Raw genomic sequence first — 22,223 nt, forward strand, 5'->3', positions numbered from 1 at the left:
TGAACTTTTCAATCAGCACTGCTATAAGTCTTCTCAATTATATAGCTTCATTGTAACTGCAGAGTATTGAGCTTTTGCTTGCCTTTTCTTTCTTCCTTTGAGAATCTTATTAGTGATATATTGAATACAAAAAGATACTGTGAAGTGTAATGGTACTGGTATGAAAACTATGAGGTGTACTCTGGCACTTGTGACTGTGCAGGCAATGTTCTGACATGGCAGGATGTGTGAATTCATTTTGGCATTACCCTGACTGACAAGCTCCAGCTGTAGTTTTCAGTCGTGCATGGTTACTTGAAACAGAGTTGAAATGGACTACTAGCTAATGTGCTGTGTGTGAACATGCTTTAACCCAACTTAATTGTAAGCAGTGGTACAGTAGACTTCCGTTAATTCGACACCGGTTAATTAGATTATTCACTTAATTCGTTTCCCACCAAAGGTTCCGGCTGGCGCTGATATGGGCAGGCGCGCTATGGGCCTCAACTCCCGTTATTTTGATTTCAATATAGACCACCGCCAAATAATGCGAATTTGACTTGTCATCTTCGCCGCAGTACATATTTGTTATGCAGTGAAGCTTACTAAGACTGGAAGGGGACCGCCGTGGCCGGACGTTGTACGCGTTACTTTTATTATACACGCGTGCGCGCGCCGTCCCCGGTCACAGTACGAGCACCTCGACGCTAAGTAACCGTGCTGGCAGCAATTCTTAGCTATTTCTGACGTTTCTATGGCGATTTGAGCCCTTGTTTAGCCCACTATACATGTCTCGTTTATGACACCATTGAAGGGGCCTAGTACGCGTTCCTTGATGATGCGCACGCACCGTGCAGCGAGAAGCGAAGAAAACTAGGTGTTTTGGGAAAGCAAGTGCAAAGGAAGGCGGTAAGGCGAAAAATCTCGAAAGTCTATGAGACTTTTGGGGCCAACAAAAAAGTCTTTTTAAAACTCTGAAGGCCTGCCATTAAACTTATTAGGCATTCCAGTGCTCGTACAGTGACTGGAGATGGTTTATGTGCGTATGTATATTAAGCAACACATGATATGTCCCGTAACAGTGCCACCTGTTCCCACCTGGTATGCTTCATCGTGCAAGGATGTACTGTGGCGAAGCTAACTTTAAGGCAGATACTGCCAAGTGCATTAACGGCGTGTTTCGGCGTTCTTTCTTTTTGTCTTTTGTTTGATTCGACCCGCCTGATAGATCGGCCACTTTTGTTGGTCCCTTCACGGTCGAATTAACGAAAATCGACTATATAATGTTTTGATAATTGGCCTGTCAACTGAAAAGCAGTTAACACGAGAAGACATCCCCAACACACGATGTGATGGGGATGACAGACCCACATGTATGCTCTGTGAAACATATCTAATATGGAGAAGTTGTAGTACTGAATTTGGCGCACTGAGCTGCTGCCCATGCCCTCTCCATCCATCCGTTGTGATTATTCTAGTGAGCGCCCCTTTTCAATGGCCACTGTCATAGAATGCACAATTTATAAATAGCCCTCCTCTTTACTCTCCCTCTCTCTTTCTTTGCTTGTGTGTAGAGCACTTGTTCTCAAATTTTTGTGTTTTACTATGTGGCCTGTTGGATGGCACTAAGGTAATATTGTAATTTTGTATGTGAAGTAATTTTGCGTGCTCTCGTGATGGTGCAACAGGAAGTACCCACTTCGTAGGCAGTGCGAATATCTGAAACTTTTGAATAATGAATGAAACATTGTCCTATTTGATACGGTCCTTAAATCAAATAGTGCACATCAAGTAGCAGAGAACACTGCTTCACTCGGGGTACCAGACCTTGCGAAATTGCAGTAATTCGCACTAAAAATTGTTCTTCACACATGGCATTAGGAAATGGGCATTTTTTGGAACCACGCTGAGTGTTTCTTGTAACTTGTGCCGAAGTTTAAATATATGCAAGTGCCACAAAGCTGGACAGAACCTACGTAATGTTTACCGTCGCTTGAAGCAAGTCAGACTGTTTGTTGTATTTTGCCTAATTACATAATTAGTTATTATTAATTAATCAATTTCCCAAATAGGGAATATTCAAATCAAAAGTGTCTATCAGGAAATTGTAGACCATGCTGAAAGAAATACCATCCAGCTTTCTGTTCCACAACATGTGCTAGATAAAACTTGCTTCCAAGCCTGAAAGAAAGCTCACGAAATACGAAAGGTGTTGTGCAACTACCGTAAAATACCGCAGTAGCGCGCACCCCACTTTCTAGGTCTAGATATGGGCGCTTGTCCAGTTGAAGCAGTAAATACCAAGATGGCGGCCAATATAAAACTTCAAGGCAAGGCTACGGTGGCTACGGAATCGAAGAAAGTATGTTCATGTTCAAGTGATAAATGATGGGGTACACGAGCACCTACTCATTGTGACTGAACCCAGTGAATGACTCTTCCAAGTCTGTGCTGAATAGGAGGTAAATCCATTCGTCGCTGACCCTCGTGCTATGCAAGTGCCCGTCCTCGCTGCCGTCAAACGTGACGCTGATCTCACACCACTTGAACGATTGCGTGGTCACCTCTTCAGATACAGCAGCCCAAGCTGTCGACACAAAGTTCAGCATGCCTTGGCGCGAAGGCTTCCGGAGGTTCTTTTTAGGAGTCTTCTCTCCCTTCCTCATTATCTTCACCCCCATCGGTCTTTCCCTGTCCACTGCAAGGAAGCGAATATCCCCGTCATCGCCCCTAGCGGTCTCGTAGCGACTGCAGCGGGTTGAATATTTTGGCTGATGCTTGGAAGTTTGGAAGAGGTGGGCGCTTAACATATAATTTTCAGAATCCTGAAGTTTTGGAAATGTTAATACTGGGCACTTGTGCGAGAGCTAGTGCAGGAAGGGCAGGTAGTGACTGCGGATCCGGACCATGAGACTGAAATAATCAGAAGAATAAGAATGGTTCACGTTTATCCCTCAAGAGAAAAGTGTATAACAGCTGTGTCTTACCAGTACTCACGTACGGGGCAGAAACCTGGAGGCTTTGAAAAGGGTTCTACTTAAATTGAGAACAATGCAACGGCCTATGGAAAGAAGAATGATGGGTGTAACGTTAAGGGATAAGAAAAGAGCAAATTGGGTGAGGGAACAAACGCTAGTTAATGACGTTTTGGTTGAAATCAAGAAAAAGAAATGGGGCATGGGCAGGACATGTAATGAGGAGGGAAGGTAACCGACGGTCATTAATGGTAACGGACTGGATTCCAAGGGAAGGGAAGTGTAGCAGGGAGCGACAGAAAGTTAGGTGGGCGGATGAGATGAAGTTTGCAGGGACAACTTGGCCACAATTAGTACATGACCGGGGTAATTGGAGAAGTATGGGAGAGGCCTTTGCCCTGCAGTGGGCGTAACCAGGCTGATGATGATGATGATGCGCAAAACTGGGCACTTCCGCGGTATTTTACAGTAGTTGGGCAGCACTTTCTGAAGAGTTATGAACTTGCAAGTGGACTGTTTATTTATTTCTAATGCTCTGTTTGTGCTTCATGACGTGCAGTTTAAGGAAAGAATTATGGGATTTTACGGGCCAGAACCACAATCTGATTATGAGGCACACTGTAGGGAGGGACTCCGGAATAATCTGGACCACTTGGGTTTCTTTAATGTGCACCTAAGTCTTAGTACACAGGTGTTTTCGTAATTTGCCCCCATCGAAATGCGACCGCCGTGGCCAAGATTTCATCCCGAAACCTCATGCTTAGCAGCCCAACACCATAGCCACTAAACAACCATGGCGGGTGATGTCCAGCTTAATGGCAGGAATTCGCTAATATGGTGGACATAAGGATACAACCATTGCTTTATATGAGTGATAAAACAAGGCTGTTCATTATTAAAAACTATAAAAGAAATATTCAATGTTTGATTCACTTTGATTCAGTTTAAAAAATTACTGTTTGTTTACCTCTACAATTTTATAAATGTGAATAGATTTGCGCAGTGAAATTTTCTTCTATATTGTTATTTCTGCAGTCTTAAGAGTTTTGAAGTTTTGCTGAAATCAAATGTGCTTGGTGTAAAGAAAATGATAATTACTAAGAGACATTATAAAAAATAAAACTGTCACTCAGAGCTAGATAGCATGTCTTTCTGCTGAATTCCAGTGCTACCTTTCTTGCTGCTCCTTTTATAGCCTGGCAGCTTTAGTCAATGTTTGCACAGAATTTGAGATGTATTTTTTCCACTTGTAATATGTAATGGCTGGCATTCAAAGTAAAAACTTGCTTATTTTAATCTGTTTCAGGGGTGACACGGTTGTGTTCATAGGGTCACATGCAGGCCGCTTTTGTGCCTTGAATGAGAAGTCTGGGGATTGCTTCTGGGAGATGTCAGTGTCTGACAGGATAGAGTCTTCAGCCACCCTTTCCACCTGTGGCAAATATGTTGCGTTCGGTATGTGTCTGGGATTTTCATACCTTGCTCAGATAACACTGAGTGCATACATTTGTGAGGATTGACTGGCTTTATGGGCATTGACTGGAGTTGTTTATACATACTGCCTTTATACTGACCACTTTAAGGAAAATTGTAAAGTGTTACCCAAATCAGGAATAGTTGGCCAGGTGATGTTGAAAACAGAAAATGATCTTGACAGCCCAATGTTCGCACTTTTCAAACGGCAACCTCGGGAAATGCAGTGAAGCTGCTGCGATGGTTCAGTTTGCAATCTCTAAGTAGTTCTGGTGGCTTCTTTTTTTCTTCTGCCATGACAACATGATGATTACGCTGCTAACTGATGCCAACTATGGCAGTACTACCATAATTAACATCGAGAGGAGATGGGAGAGGAGACCGGAGGGAGGGGGGGTGAGTGATTTGCAGGTATTGATGTACAGTCCCCAGGCTCTAATTTACAGACGAGAAGGCTGGCTTAGTTGAGTAATCCTAGTAAGTTTACACTTCTACATGCGTGTTTGCCTACTTTCTTTTGTCTTTATTGTGCACTGAACACACAGCAGGCTCCCATTAAGAAAAACTCGAAGGGACCCAGATTGTGTAGCATGCACAGTATTGTAGATAATGCTATGAATTTAACATGATTCTTCATCTACAGAACTCTAAATCATTTACATTAATCTATTTATTTATTGTTTGCTTTTGGGAAATGCCGGCTCCCATTAAGAAAAACTCGAAGGGACCCAGATTGTGTAGCATGCACGGTATTGTAGATAATGCTATGAATTTAACATGATTCTTCATCTACAGAACTCCAAACCATTTACACTAATCTATTTATTTATTGTTTGCTTTTGGGAAATGCCTTCTCATTGTAGCTAACAATTAATAATTCCAGTTACGAATAGTTTTATAGAAGTTAATATCATCATTGTCAAAAAGCTGTTTCAGAAACAGATTTTGCAGAGACAGATGCAGATGCAGTACATGAGATTCATTTCTTCGTGCTCTGTTTGTCCTTTAGGTTGCTATGATCACCACATTTACTGTGCTGATGTTGTTGATGGTAGTGTTAAGTGGGCGTTGAGCACTGGTGCAGAAGTCAAAAGCTCACCCACCACAAACAGGATCAACTGCTCATTCCTTTGTGGGTCTCATGATAAATGTCTCTACTGCATCAGTCAGAATGTGAGTGAGCCATTTTCTTCAATTGCACTATATTTAAAGGGCCCCTCACAAGGCCACAAATGTTGGTTATGCACTGGAAGTTGTTACGTGCCCTGTAGGGAGTGTTCTACCGCAACAATTTTTCTGATTGGCTCATTAATAGCAGAGATAGAAATATTTTTGAAGTGTTGCAAAACCATGATTTCAGGAGGCAAGCTTCAGTGCCAACATTGGCACTCTCTCTACTTGTCCCTTCTAGCCTCCACAAGCAAAATTCCTTTTATGCGTTCTCCCATACCGGAGCCAGAGGATCATGTGGCGCATACGTGACAGCCCTGCCTTCTTTTAAAGCGAAGCTTGCTTTGCCTTTTCCTTTGACTTTCCCACTGCTGCTGCTGCTCCTGCATCAGTTGGCGGCGGCGGCAGCACACCGAGTCGGGGGGTGGTTCAGAGCGTGTATATACATGGAAGGAGAGTGACAGAGAAAAAAAGACGCAAGAAACTCGTTTGGACCACACCACGTCGAATGTGCACAATGCCCTCTGGAGCTCCCGGGTCATCGCCACATTAGCCTCTTGACAGTTGTGATTATCCGTGACCCCCGCAAGCACTTACCTTTCTACCAACGTGCAAGTCCAGAGGGAAGCTAGATAGAATGGAAGAGAGGAAGTGGGAGAGAAGGCAGAGAATGGGTAGAACCAACACATATCGCAAAATGAGTGAATAACAGCTTTGCCACTCTTCGTTCCCAGTCCCCATACAAATACAAGGGGGGAAGGGAACAGGGAAAAGGTGATGCGAGAAGGCAAGGAAACGCTGGACAAACTTAAGTTCAAGGTACGGTACGGTGGGTTTCTGTTATTTATGAAAAACAAAACGATGCAAATATGTCTAGCGTACAACTTATGCAGGGCTTGCAGAAGCAGAGCCGCATTAATTAAAGCGAATTGCAGGGTCTAGGTGACGCAACGGAAGCAGTCGCACATCTCAAATCAACGCTTCTGTAACCGCCGCAATAGCTTTGTGGCTATGGCATTGCTCGAGGTTGTGGATTTGAGCGAGGTAGCCGTATTTCGATGGGGGCGAAATAAAAAAATGCTTGTGCACATTTATTTAGGGACATGTTAAAGAACAACACGATGCCAAAATTAATACAGAGTGTGCCTTTATAGCCTGCCTCATAATCCGATTGTGGCTTTGGTACAAACAGCCCTATAATCCAATTCAAGTTTAATGCTCCTGCCACAATTCGATTTGCCATGTGAGGCACTGACAGTGCTCAACACTCTCAGAGGTTATGAATTATGGCGCACAACACCTCAAGCAAACACCTCTCCCTTTGTGTTTTGTTTACTACGCAGACAAACAACAGTGGTACACGCAAGGTAACGTTTAACATCAACTCACCACTCTCGTGTTGACAAAACATTGAAAAAATTGAACATATGCTGTCAGCATCACCACTAATTACTGTCAATAAAAGCAAACAGCAGAGAAAGCTTCACTTACATCGATGCCCACAATGCGTGGGATCTGCATAACTTTTTTTGCCACACGTTTTTGCTATGTGGTGCGCTTCTCCTGAGAATCTTGCACACGAGCTGTTGGGCTTGTGTTTATTTCGCGCAGCACACAATTTTGCACACTGTGCACACGAACATGTGACTAGTGGTATAAGTCAGTGCTACGCAAGCACTGAGTCAGAGGCTAACGGATCAAAGAACATGATTATGCACTGGAACCCAGTAGGAAATCAGAAATGTTTTCGTTTTCTGTGCATGCAACTGCACGAAATGAGAACAAGCAGACAAAATGAAGCACGTACCTGTTGCTACAGCATGGAGTACAACAAAGACTCACAGACATTCGGTTTGTAGATTTTATTTCTCCAAACTTTAAATCATCTGTTGAAGTAACAGATCAAGCAAATAACTGATGTTGCCTTGAATAATTCTCGAAATCAAGCGTCACTGTGAGTGGTGTCGCAGCACTGCCATTTACATAGATACACTTGTGTGATTGTGCAAATCTCCAGCTGGGAGCGTGGCACCCACGAGTAGAAGGGCGTGCAACATTTATTTTGGAATTTCAGTTGTTTTTGTGGTGCATAGCAAAGTAATACTTTGCAGGCATGATCAGTAGCGCACATTGTATGCACTGTCCTTGTCAGCCTAGGATGGCTAAACCTGGTGAGGGGCCCTTTGAGGAGTTGATTTTTAATAAATTTCAGTGTGCAGCACAAGCATACAGGATGGGAAGTACACATCAGGTGTGCATCTTGCCTCTTTGTGTCTGAAGTGCCCTAACAAAGAGCGCAGCACAGAGTGGTGCAAACACATAAAAATGGTATTTATTACTCCTTGTATAACAATGCCAGCTAGACGAAATACATACAAGGAATAGTTCCTCAATGGCACACACTGAGGAATCGAATAAATTTGGCTCGCGATGCAAGGTTACCAAGTGAATGTTCACCCATGTATGACACCGCCACCTAAGTTATTCGCGGGTGCAACCTTGGAATGGAAGGACGTCTGAACGATTGTGTTCGCTCACGTTGATGCTGCACTCCAAAGCCAAAAGAGGAACCTTCCACGGAACTATCCTGCAAAAGAGCACCAACAAGTGCGTGGCTGGTCCGTACATGCCAACATCACATAGCCAAATGGTTGGAATCAAGTTCCTCGCACACCCATGTTATCCACACTGTCAGGTAGTGCTCGTGCCAGCACAGTCACACCATCTCCCATCACAGTTGTGCAACATCGACTCAGACTTCCACCGTCACATCTGTATAATGCAGGGAAAGGGGCCACTAATCAAGGGTCAAGGAATTCTAGCATTCCCACAAAGTTGAGCGGTGCCATTACGATTGTTTCGTATTAAACGGCAAAATCTCCTTAGTCTTCTTAAACAATATGCCTCCTACTAGTGGAGCTATCAGCGATTAAATGATTGCCGTGTACTCGTTGCCCTCCTCTCATTTTTATAATTTGAAGCAGCATTCGAAGCTGTGCCACTGTGCCAATAGGAAATTTTGCCTGCCACATTCTATCCCCCAGTCTGCATGAACACTGAAGTGTGACTTCAGGTGATGGTGCCACCCAATCTCATAGGCTATGGTGTCAACATAGTGCCATCATTCTCTGGCACCAGATGGGGCCACTGCCTTATCATAGATAAAACCTTTTTGCTTCTCTCACAAGCACTGCTTAGTCTTTGATATGTTACAAAATCCAGCAAATGGCCATCGTGTTCATAAGTGCATAGAAATGTGGACGAAAAGCTGCTGGTATTTCAGAAAGTTGAAGAAAAGAGCAGTCTCATGAGTAGAGGTCTGCGAATATACTTGAAATTTCATGTACAAATTGAACAGAGTTTGCTAATCGATTCATATTCAATATGAGAATTCACTATTTGATATTGTTGAACATAGGCACTTTTCTGTTAAAGTACAAAAAGGAACTATTTTCGAGTTGTAGGAAGAGCAATGCAAGTAATGACTGTTACGAATGATCCTGCTGCAGGAGAGGCAAGGTTGTTGTGCAGAGGCACCAGTTTCCAAGCAAGCACATGGAGCAGATAACTTCTGCTTAATAATTTCCACTTATTCAATAGGATGCTTTGCTCTTATGCAGCTTACAAGTATGCTGTCCGGTGTTAAGCACAGCAATTTATTGTGTGGCCAATTTCACCTTGTTTGCATCCCTTTATGATGATGTGCAGTGCTGTACTATTTCACTTGGATTCTCAAACAAACACGACACACTGCATGTGTCTGGTGACGTACTGTTATATTGTTTTATTACTGTCATTATCATGGTGTACCAGGTACGATCGCCTTGCAGTTGTTTATCGCTTACAATCTGAATACTTGGCAGGACACCCAGTTATGAATAGCATTACGTGTATCAAATAATGAAATCAGATTTTGTTTACTAAACAGACTCTACATAACTTTCATACTTCACTTTGACTGAAGATTGGAAATTAGATTAATGTGATTTTTCTCGAATACAGTGTTCAATTGGAAAATTTCCGTTTTCGAACACTTATACTTTTGAGCGAAACGTAGTGTCTGTGTAATCTGTACAAGGACCTTTTGTTCATATTTTAATGTCAGCATGATTTAGCAACTCATCAAGTTTACTTATCATGTTCAGTAATTGTTAGAGGGCTCCATTAAGCAGTTAACAGTATGTGTCGTAGGTTGCATGGTATTTATGAAACGTCTTTAATCATGCATTGTCTTTTAGACTGGTAGCCTCCTTTGGAAGCAGCGCCTTTCGGAAGGAAGCATCTTTGCATCCCCATCTGTTTCATATGAGCCATACCAAATATACGGAGCAACTCTCGATGGACTGGTTGCAGCTTTGTCTCCTGTAAGTTATCTATGAATATAATCTGCCATGCCCAGCATTTTTACTTGCACACTGCACAAGTTTTAATGTGCTTATGTCATTGTTGTATAGCTTTATGATTATTCAGGTGACAGCAATCACTCAAGTGCCTAAAGGACCACAGCATTGCGCTGTTACCATCAGCAACTTTAATTGGTATCATTATTAGAAGACAAACAACTATTTGTCACTTGGTAGTGGAATGACACTACCAAGTGACAAATAGTTGTTTGTGATACAGTAGAATCACATTTGATGCACAGGGACAGTAAAAGTAATGAAAAAGAGGAAGGTCATGTCCTGGATGCATTTAGTAGGGAGTAGTGCTCGTTAAAAGAGCTAAAGGCATCAGGCTTCATTTTGAAGGAATCCAAACTTGTTGAGATGGGTCAAATAATAAATTGCTTTGTCTAGATCAAGACAGCAAATTCATAGGGTGCCTAAGATGAGACATGCTCACTTGATGGCTGGTAACTATTGTGCAAAAGTGACCTCATACATGTGTTTGCTTAGGAACTCAATCATCTGCACAACTGTAGTTCTGCTAAACCAGAATCAATCAGACAAGTCTCCATTTTCATCAATCTCTTTGCCTGTAGACTGCAAGAACTGTTGTTGTTCCTTACGATATTAGAATCAAACTATAAGAATTGGCCTTGAGGATGCAGCATAAATCCGGGTGTTGAGATGCCAACAATGAGAAGAGCGGCCAGCGGCAGCCCGGTTCTGTGCTCGATCCCTTTTGTTTTCTTTGTACACCTTTTCTATGCTTTTCTTTGTCAAAGAGAGTACCAACATTCACATTGTATTACTTAAATTACAACCCCGAACTTCTAATCTGGAGTAATGTATGAAGCTAGCTATTGACATCTAGCTCAGTTTACTGCTTTTAAAATAATTAAAGTAGGTTAGGGCATTGACGTTTCTGAACGATGAACTAGGACAGTTTGTGCTAAGTACAGCGGCACTCTTTCTTATGCAACTGCATGTGGCACGGAGTCTCGCACTGACTAAATGCAAACAGAAAAGTCCAAATCATGCATGTTGTGCCCAGGAAAGATTTGAAAAATCAAAGAGCACTGTAATTTGCTTGGAAGCCACAAACATGCATTGAACCATGGCACACAACAAAGATCAAATTTCTTGTGCCATTAAGTGCCGTTGTTGCGCACTGAGATGATGACAGCATTCGTTTTAGCGATCACAGTGTTATTCTTACAAGAAGCCGTACTGATGAACTTGTTGGTTTTTCTTTTTTCCCTTCTCAAGAACAGAGTCATTCATGCACTTTGTGTATCCTCGCGTGTGCGTTTTCTCTTTATCGAGCACTATTAGCACGCTGGCGTATAATGGTTGAATAGGGAGCTTCAACAGAAATAGTGATTCTATGGAGTCCCTGCGGAGTCGACGGTTCTCGCCGTGGGACAGAATTGGTATGGCCGAGTTCAGAAGTGCGAGCGTCCCTGCCTAGGTTTATCCCTTTTCTCACAAGCACACAGCACAACTTGTGAGTTGTAATAATCTGCATGTGGGTGTACTCACTGAAGAAGTAAATATTTTGAAAAATCGCTTATCTATTGAGTGCCTATATATGCTATTGAACACCCTATGTGCTTGAACCATGTTGTGTCGAACCGGTAACTGTTTTTTTTTTTTTTTATTCAAGTTTGCAACAGGTTGAGGCACATTCTGGGAATATTGGTTTGGACTCAGTTCCGGCTAATATTCCAATTCAGCTTTGGTTTGATGCCCTGGTCACATATGGACAGAAGGCACGCACAACTTGAACTTTTGGGCAATTTTTTAGCAGTCTTTGGCTCTATGAAACAAAGAACTCACTGCTGGCAAAAAATGATGATCATAATCAGCGTTCCTCGAGTGCAGTTTAGTACATGCAGCTGGTATCTAATGGCATCATCATCTTGTGTAATTCAGATGTGCTAATCGTGGCAGTTCTAGAAAACCTGCAAGAGTTTCAAGGAAAAGACAATGGAAAGTGAGTGCCCCCTTCTGTAGGTGTGAGGAAGCGTTCGGGGCGCCGAGTGCGAGAGTACTTGTGTGGAAAACATTCCCCGTTGTCGCCTTGTTGCTACTTGTGCCATCGAGTTTGATTGCTTGAAATTAAGCTTGCATTTTTTGTTTAGTCGTCTTACGTTGTATAAAAATGATGGAGGAATACTGCATTCCGTTTTCTTCTTTGGAAATGAGATGGACTTGTGACACCGCGATGCTCGATCGCCAGCAACAAGGTGTGGAGCTCCCTGCACTCAATAACTGCCACCGTGCGTCAGGCCCATCGTAGTTGGGCATTTAAAAAAGAGAGTTATGTGGGGAACATTATGCTCAATCTGAGCACCAGTGACCCACAAGTGGGTCTTGTTCGGGAAGCTTGCACCTGCCCCATTGAATTTGACGTCTGTAGATTCACTCTTGCTTTTTGCTTCCTGCAGTGTTGTAGAAGCTGAACTATATGCGTTACAATGTACATTTGTTGCTGAGCAAACTGTGACGTGTCTGTAATAAAAGAAAGCTGAAATGAAGCCCAGGGATGAACTGGAGTGGCTTGGGTAGATGCTAACAAAAGCAACCTGTCGCATCATCGGCTGTCAAAGCAGGATGCATTGCGTCGGCTAGTTTTTGCTTCACATCGCTCACTTATATCGCGCTTCAAGTGGCCAGCATAGAATAATCGCCGACTTAACGCCAAATTTTCCAACAGATTGAATTTATGTCATATAACTCGTAGCATCAAGTATTCAATCTATGTGCTATCGGATGTGTAGTGACGTGTGAGATGGTATGACATGATTTTCAATATAATCGTTAGCACATATGGTTCTTGATTTTAATTTGCTCTCGCAATAAAAACGTGTGTGTTAGCTGGCGTGCACACACGCACATGGTTTATGCCTGCGAGACGCCGGCAGAGCGAGCCCGCGAGCTCCGAGCTAGGAGTGTACACCGAGCACAAGAGCACGCTCTGAAACGACTAGCCGATGCCATCGCACGCAAGCCACACCGAAATCCTACTTCACTGTCATTGAGGTGCTGTTACACACCTCTTTATCCATGCAACGACCGTGCGGCTCCACTGCAGCCCGACCGGAAGTTCAGGTGTATGTGAAAACAGTTAGCACATAGTCAGAGTGACTAGAAAAGTTTGAAGGCCGGCCTAAAATGGAAGAAAGGCAAATATTAATACAAAGGACTCATTACAGGCCAAAATTCATGATGTATACTTGTTATAAAGTGCTCGCTGTGAATCCGAATCCCTGAGTGCGCGTTTGGTTACCACACTGAGTGGTCCGCGTTCAACCACTTTACGACGTTTACTCATGATGCTCTCTTTAGCAGGTACCACTGCTCGGATAGAAACAACTAAAAAACAAAAACAACTTTATTCTTGCCACAATAATTTGTAGATCCATATGCGATGCAGTACGCTGGCATAGCATTCAGAAACGTGGACGCGGGAGCTTGCTTGAGCATCCCAAAATGCCCAGCCAGGCAAGAAGTTCTCTGCTAGCTTTCCAACCATATAGGGGGTGCTCACGCATGGACAGCAACTTTTTTGCAATGTATTCATTAGGCACTCGCCCCTGACAATGTGAAGTACGATGCCACTGCATACGTCACTGAAGTAAAGGAAAGTAAACGTGACAAACTTGGCATTTTGTCTGGAGCTCATGGAAAACTGCAATCCGCAGGCCCCCCCTCTATCTGCTAGTGCTCTCAGGCTTGTTTCGCTGTGAGCACACTGAATGTTGTCATTGGTGGTCCCGTTCACACAAATATTCATAGAGCATCAGTTCAGTTACGTTGAAACATTTAGAGCATTAGATGTTGAAATAAAGGTGTCACAAATTTTTCTGGCCTGGTAGTGTGCATTTACTGTCAAGTGGTAGAAGCAGTTTCATTGCTTGCATTTTAAGTGAAACTTTGCTCTTGTATTATGGGTTATGTAAATCATGACATAATTAATGTATATACCAAAACCATCATAATTCCGCTTGATAATTAGAACACTACTGCATGGTCACACAGAAACAGTGGTTGCAATGAACGAAAAGTTGGCCAGCTTTGTTATAGTGGTAGCAGTAGTAGTCCTAATATTGTTATTTGTGAGCAGCTTGCCTAAACAAAAAGTGCAATAAAAACACACAAATAAAATGAGTGGATACACACGAGTGCAAACGTTAACAAATGTCTCTATTGCACTTGAACATTTGAACACTTGAACAACATGCCTTACCTAAGTGTCAAAGCTCAATGCTTATGAAGGGCACTTTGTTTGGTGTGGTGCAAGGGTAATGTTTTTTTCAGGAACACGGAGCTCTGCTATGGATTTGCAAACTGGACAAGCCTATCTTCTCTTCACCTGCTGTTTGTGACAGTGGCGTGGGCATTTGCTGTGTTGACGGCAAAATTTTCTTCCTTGATCATTTAAATGGCTGCAAGGTGAGCGGTAATGTACCTTAGTTCATTTAAAAGCTTGCTGTTGTTCCAGCAGCCTAATAGGTACCAGTGCAGCAACATCAAACCAGTTTTGCAGAAAAAGTGGTTATCCGATTCTTCGATTCACTGGTTATTCGAATTTCAATACGGATAACCGGAGTGATCGGTTATTCGGTTACCAGTAACCGAATATTCGGATAGCCGGTTATTCGGATACCCTGATATTTGTTCATCTATAATTGTGCCCAAATTTCCTCTCTTTCTCTTTGTATTAGATTTGTAGTTTTTATTGCAACTACTTGTGCAAACACAATATCCTGTCTCGTTAACCTTGCCTTTCGTTCTTAAATTTATCTTTCCAAATTGCTGTGCTCTCTAAAATAGTACTACAGTGTTCCCCCTGAAATTATTCCAAGCACCAGCTGTTTTAGCCGAAGTGCCAGTCAGTTTAATCCCAGCGCCAAATAATTTATTCTACGTGCCACATGTTTTAATCCTAAGGCCAGTGAATTTAACCCAAAGTAAAGATGCATTTGCAGAGGTGTTATAGAAGTTCAAAACAATGACAAAATGTTATAATTTTGCGCCGACAAAACATAACTGAAGAGCTTTCCTTAAGAGCATTGTCATGTGACTACAAAGATGACTTTCCTGTACAACGCATCATCGAAATATTGCAATGTTATGGACATTATATTACTGTCACGAACAGGTCATGGAAAACGGAGCTATTTAATGGTTTTGCTGACATGCACTGAAACAAAGCGGCATCCTGCAACGAACTGTTGTTTTCTAAAGCTGATCAAAACAAGCTGAAAAGAGCTAGCACGAAGCCCGATTTTTTGATATCCATCGAGAAAGCTGTGTGGTGGTGCCCACGTAGCGAACCTCAGCACAGGTGGCAAATGGTATCACGTGAGCTCACATAACTTTCGCAGGCCCATAGATGCTTCTCAACCATATTGACATGGAAAGCATACGAACTCAAAAGGAGTGTTATGTGACCTCACGGGGCTTTCTTCAATAATTGAATGATTTACAGACATACTGGTATGTATACTAAACAATTGTGAATCAAACAGTCAGTTTGAATTTTGGCACGCAACACTACAAAAACGGAGGTGAAAAGCGTGTCACGTGACTTCATGTAAACCTGCGTTGAATGTGATTAACTGCTGAACCGATTGCTGTGGATGTCAGGGTGAGCGGAATTTACCTTGAAAGTGATGTGGTACTGATAGAAGACATGAATTGGTAATGCTTGCCATAATTCTTTTCTTTCCTTGCACACGCACAGGACAACTGAAATACTTGCAAATTCTGGTTTCTCTAGTTGCTGTTCACACAATAACAATGCTATCTAATTGTTGTAATGGTCTCATTCATCCAGATGCTATGCTACATTGTGCATAATTATTGCACACTGAGTCAGAAGCTGCAGGGGAAATGTTTGCAACCATTGCGGAAACACTCCGTGCTAATAAAATTTATTAAAATCATTTTTCTTTCACTTCCATTCGAAAGCATCACCCACACCCCAGAAATAGGTTTTTATTGTTAGGAAATGAAGCTGTTAGGAAGCTCAGGCAGTTGTGATAAGCGATAATAATTTGATATAGACATGCCAGGTAAACATGTTTGCCAAAGTTCGGTGGTGCCTGCCGGGTTCCTCGTTGAATAAACGGTGCTTCGTTTTTCTTGTGTGCACGTTGGTTAACTGAGCAAGCTGCCCCAAATGAGCCACATGTGCTGTAGAGAAATCTTGAAAAAATTTGTCACGAGAAAGCGCAGTGATGCAGAATAGAAGATTCTCTGACTTGTATCCTTTTTATGTGCATAGTGCACTATGGTATGACACTCTGTTGCTATTTGCGCACCTCAGTGTATTGTGAAGTGTGCGTGTAGATAAAAATGGTGAACTGAAATATTAGAAAAAGTTAGGAAAGGTATAGTACAATGCTACATGAGTTCAAGTATTGCGTTGTTTGAAGTAGAGAAATAATACCAGGACAATTCTCGCCGATTTTATTCTGTTCACATATTCCGTTCCGTCGAGTGACAAATTCCAGTGAAGTTGGCACTCAACTTGTTCGAGCCGAAGTTGCATGGTGATTATTTAAAAAAAACTAGCAATGACCGTTCTTATCTATTACGTCTAGTCATGCTACTGCTCACCCATGGTTCGGAAAGGTGCTTATCTCTTTTCACATACTAAGGAATCTTGTGCAGTGATAATGCACAAAGCAGTCCAGCGTTTCCAGCAACGAGACCATAACAATAATTCAACAGCATCGTTAATGTGTGAAGAGCAACTACCGAAGCAAGAATTTGCAAGCATTTCAGGCTTCCTGTGTGTGTGCGAGGAAAGAAAAAAAATGTGGCAAGCTCTACCAATTCATTCCTTTTATCAGTACCACATCTCTTTCAAGGCAAATTCCTCTCACCGTGAAACCTACGTCAATCAGTTCAGCAGCCAGTCACGTTCAATGCAGAGTTATGTGAAGTCACATGATGCGCTTTTCACCTCTGTTTCCATGGTGTTGTGTGGCAAAGAACGCACTGGCTGTTTGATTTTCGTGCATTTAGTACGCATGTTGTTACGGTTCACTGTGTACTGTGTGCAGTGATGAATGGAATGGTTGCCAAGTGCCTGAGACGACGCGCCTGATCATCACGCTCCTCAACGTGAAAAGACTTGCCCGTTGGGTGTGCGCGACGGGATTATGCACCAGAGCAAATCCCACTCCCCTTTGTCCCACGTTTTCCTCGTCTACGCCAGGGAGTAGTATTGTTCCGAATTCCTCTGTGCGGGTTGGTCAGTGGGCTGACCAATGTGTTGACGCGACGTGACATTTTCTCTGCCAATGCATGCTAGAGCATGCACGCTGAACGTTCGCTCACACGTAATGATGCATTAAACTTCTATTATTTGCTTTTACATCATATCATCTTTCCTGCCGGACCCTCAGTGATGCTCAATCTAGTTCTAACTCCAAGCAGACCCTGTTGAAGGTTGCCAAAACCCTGTCCCCGAAACGTCTTTATGTTTGTGAATCACTGAGTGACTGGAGAAAGTCGCATGAGGGCATGTGACACACTTTATTACATGGTCTGATGTGCTTTTCTTGCTTACCATTGCAGAGCGCATTCGAAGCCAATTCGTATAATATCCATGTCAAAGGAGGTCAAAATAAATTAAAAATATGATTGGGAAGCACCCATGGTCCTGCGAAAGTTATGTGGGGTCACATGATACCCTTCGCCACCTGGTCTGAGGTTCGCGACGTGGGTACCACCGCATAGCTTTTTCAATTCCCGTACCGCATAGCTTTTTCAATTCCCCTTCATTTGATATAGATGCCGGAATGGTTGCAAATGAACCACGGGCTTGCAAAAGTTATGTGACGTTCCGTTACTCTTTTTCACGTAGTCTGAAGTTTGCGATGTGCGTGCCGTTGCGCAGCTTCATCGAAGCCGGTTGGTTTGATATTCATGTCAGTATGGTGGGGAATGACCCATGAGCCTGGCGAAAGATATGCAAGGTCATGTGACCCCATTTCCCATCTTATTTGACATTTGCAACGTGCGTACCATCTCATAACTTTTCTGATCCTCGTTTGATAACCATGTCGGTGGGTATGTGCATCACACGCCGGCTTTCGAACGGTGCACTAGGTCATGTGACACTCTTTACCACTTGGCCTGACGTATCTTGTGTGGGTGCCATCACAGAGCTTCTTCGAAGACCGTTCGTTTGATATTCATGTCAGTATGGTTGGCAAAGACTGATGAATCTGGCAAAAGTTATGTAATGTCACGAGACACCCTTTTTCTTGTGGTTTGACGCATGTACCATTGCAGACCTTGTTCGGAGCCCGATCGTTTGATATCCATGTCAGCATGGGTGATAATTAACCATGGTCTGGCTAAAGCTGCATGTTGTCACGTGACTTTTTTTCACGTGGTCTGAAGCACGCTGAGTGCGTGCCATCGCAGACCTATTTCAAAGCCGGATCATTTGGTATCCATGTCAGTATGGTTGGATATCACGCATGGGTCAGCGAAATATACGTGAGGTCATGGGACAGCATCTCCCACGTGATTTGACGTTCGCTACCTGCGTACCATCGCATAACTATTGTGATTCCCGATCGTTTGACACCCATCTCACTGTGTTTGTGAATGGCATGTTGCCTTCTGAAAGCTACGGGAGGTCACGTGACACTCTTTACCACATGGTCTGGCATGCTCTTCGTGGGTTCTATCACAGAGCTCCTTCGAAGCCCGATCATTCGATATCTATGTCAATATGGTTGTGAATGAGGAATATGCTGGTGAATGTTATGTGAGAGCCCGTAACACCCTCTTCCACGGGATCTCAGATGCGTTACGTGATCATAATCGCAGAGATTGTTCAAAGCTTGTTCATTTGATATCCATGTCAATGGGCCTTGTAGAAAACAAAATGATGAGAGGTCACGTGACGCTCTTTTCAGACAGTTTTTATCAGCTTTAGAAATCAACGTTTTGTTGCTGGACGCCCCTTTGTTTCAATGCATGTAAGCAAAGCCATCAAACAGCTATGCTTGACATGACCTGTTCGTGGCAGTAATGTCCATGACAGTGCATTATTTAGATGATGTATCGTGCGGGGAAAGAATTTTTGTTGTTACATGAATATGCTCATCAAGAAAGCTCTTCAGTTATGTCTGGTCGGCGTAAAATTATAACATTTCGTCATTATTTTGAACATTTTAGGACACCTTTGCAAATGCATCTTTATTTTTGCTTACATTCGCTGGCATTAGGATTAAAATATGTAGTGCGTAGACAAATTATTTGGCGCTGAGATTAAATGTGTGGCAGTTGAGATAAATTCACTGGTGCATGGACTAAGATAGCTGGCGCTTAGGTTAATTTGAGCGGAAACATGTAGTAGAATCGAATATTCGAATATCCGGCTAACCGGTTTTTAAATCAGATATCCTCAATATCTGTTTCTTAAAATCCGGATAACCGTTTTTCGAGACCGGATTCACTTCCCTCCAGTTAAACCGGATAGCCGATTTGACGTATATTTGCAAGCACTAATAGGTACCCCTTCCCTGGCTGCACCCGGCAGTAGACAAGCTTTCAGATAAAGTGAGATATGTCGCAAAAATGTATGCAGAAGTTTGGGCTTGTAAATCAGTTATTGATGTACAAGTGCACATATGTATAGAAAAAAATTCTGACTCAAAGTATACGAAATGTACTGGAGGCATGAAACTGTTACTGGAAGCCAGAAAAGATACGTATTGAGTCAACAACTACTTGTGCCTGCATGCTCATATCCCCTTTTGATGCCACGTCTGCAATAGAAGACGTCGAGTTTACATCTCAAAATTGAAAGCACCAACAAGATTACCAAGTTTAATATGCATTGTCCACACCTGGAAACAAATCTAATGGCTCCTGCTGTAAATTTGCTTGCATGTGCAAAGTGTTCTTTAAAAACTGTGAAAAAGTGTCTCTGGTTCATTTATGGGCACACTTATTGAGGATTATGGGGACAGTTTTCTTTTTGTTAGCTTTTTGCAATAATATATTTTTTGTAGGCAAGCCTCTGAGGTGTGAAGTGTTTATCAGGTACCATTGCTGTCAAAATGTTTATGGGGCACACTAGCTACAAAAGAGCTGTCTCTGCACAAAGCTTGGGTACATCACCTGAACTTCCATGTTGCATTGTGCAGCAGTATGTGTGACTGGTGCAGTGTCTTATTGATTTAGGTGCTGAATGCCTGAAGGAAGTAGAAGTTTTGCTTTCTTGAGGAGCCTGCATTTGGTAAACTTCCTACACACAAGCCAAATACATGTCTTTTGAATAGGTTTCAAGCCCAGTGTTTCCATTTGTGGATGCAACAAGGACATTGAAAAATTTTGTATTTTTAATCCTACCTGTTTCAATTTTTAGTGATGCCAATTGCTGAAGCTTTAATATGTTCACTAGGAAACTATTTCCCAAATAAAATATATTGATGTTGTAACAGGATATTTGAAACATTGCAAGTTGCTCTTGTGTCACTGAAAATGGCAAGTGCTATTTACAATACAAATAGCCAGTTATTGGTCAGTATGTCTTTAAACAGTCCAAACTCCTATTGCATTTGAGTCGATGGGTGCATTCCAGTACTGAATACTGTAAAAGCTTGCACAAGTATAAAATAGGAGCAAGGCTGTCTATATTTTTTTTCCCAAGTCACTTCTACTTACTTCTGCACATATCTTCTTCAGTTTAAAAGTGAAGAAGGGATGTCTGCATTGTTATGAAATAATGTAAGCTGTTGCTTTTGTAACATTGCACCTGCAGGAAAGTTTACATTTTATCTTTGCATCCTGATTTGTGTTTTGTGCTTCCTTGCTTCAGCATGTTGGTAAAATTTCTGACTGACACTGTTTTTGTCTGTATGCAGCTGTGGATGGCAGAAACTGGTGGTGCAATATTCTCAACACTTTCAGTGTCCACCGGTGATGCAGGCCCATCTCTAATCGTTGGGTGCCATGATAACCATGTCTACAAACTTTCTAGTAAAGACGGGAGTGTGCTTTGGAAGACCCTTCTCAATGCGCCTGTCTATTCAACATTATTTTGTTTCAACAATGAGGAGACTTATGTTGGTGCAAGCACGCAAGGAAATTTGTGCATAATTGACAGTCACCATGGAGAAGTGCTCAGCTCATACCATTTCGACAATGAAGTCTTCTCATCGCCAGTTGTGCTTGAAGACGACATTATTGTTGGCTGCAGAGACAATTATGTGTACTGCCTTCATTTTGAAAGTAAATATTTGAGCTGACAGAGAGATTCCAATATGTGTCTGTCAATGTAGCATAAAAAGCAAAGCATAGTGTGTTTTTAGGGTAGTGCTTTGTTTCTCCACTTATAATTCACTCTGCACGTTAAGAACAAGTGTGTGTTGGTAGTATCCTCATATGTGGTATGTTCGATACCCCCGGAGCTCATGAAACTGGTGCCGGAAAAGTTCCGCCGGTGCCAGTATTATGCATAAGTGGTGCAGCAGGTATTGGTTCAGCATGTTGCAGACGCTTTTGAATGGAGCACTGAGGTGTAGGCCATGTCATCTGCTTGGCCAAATTACCTGTGGCCTGGTATGTGTGGCTACTTCTTCAGTTCAGTGCAAGCTTCTTGTGCTTTCAGTGAAGTTCTAAATCACTTCCATAGCATTGTGCCATGAACAACATTACTTGCTCAGTTTGACAGTGTAGATAAGTGAGCACAAATCTGACAGGAGCTGAAAAAAACATAGCCATAGTAGTGCCCGCAATAAATTTCAATGCGCCGGACGCTGTTCAAGCTCTGTTGAAATTAACCTTGTTAAAGGGATTAGGGTGTGTTTTCACTTCTACTGGAAATGGACGCTGTGTTTGCTATTGTTACCTCTGCAAGCGTGGCACATCACCTGCACGAAGGTGTAATTGAAACCATTGTGAAAGGCATGCTTTTGCACTGTAGAATCGAGGGCTGTGGTGCCACATACCGTGAATTGGTGCATGTGGTGCAAGGAACCACACATAAATCAAGTGAACTGTAGATCAAATAAAAGTACATTTAATGTACTATATCTTAGATTTGGACATGGTTAACACAAACATCTCACCTTCGTTATGCTTGTAACAATGACTGTTTGTTTGTTTGCTGTCTTGTACTTATTGCCACTTGTACAAGTTTTTGGTGCAAACCATGGGTTCAATTTCAATGCCTACGCAAGCTTGTTAGCTAGTTATCTGT

General features: G+C 42.5%; 1 protein-coding gene across 3 annotated transcripts in view; it reads left to right on the top strand.

Moving 5' to 3' along the window:
• The window catches only part of LOC135917518 (beta-alanine-activating enzyme-like), a 53,532-nt gene extending 32,258 nt beyond the window's left edge, over positions 1 to 21,274 (top strand). For all 3 annotated transcript variants that reach the window (XM_065451099.2, XM_065451100.2, XM_065451101.2), the window contains 5 exons: positions 4,261 to 4,409; positions 5,437 to 5,600; positions 9,836 to 9,961; positions 14,303 to 14,437; positions 20,887 to 21,274. In XM_065451099.2, the coding sequence (XP_065307171.2) occupies positions 4,261 to 4,409; positions 5,437 to 5,600; positions 9,836 to 9,961; positions 14,303 to 14,437; positions 20,887 to 21,270 (958 nt within the window). In that variant the 3' untranslated portion in view covers positions 21,271 to 21,274. The remainder of the gene's footprint in view (positions 1 to 4,260; positions 4,410 to 5,436; positions 5,601 to 9,835; positions 9,962 to 14,302; positions 14,438 to 20,886) is intronic.
• Positions 21,275 to 22,223: the final 949 nt, after the last annotated feature.

Source organism: Dermacentor albipictus, chromosome 3 (genome assembly GCF_038994185.2).
Source record: "Dermacentor albipictus isolate Rhodes 1998 colony chromosome 3, USDA_Dalb.pri_finalv2, whole genome shotgun sequence".
Taxonomy (NCBI): Eukaryota; Metazoa; Arthropoda; class Arachnida; order Ixodida; family Ixodidae; genus Dermacentor; species Dermacentor albipictus.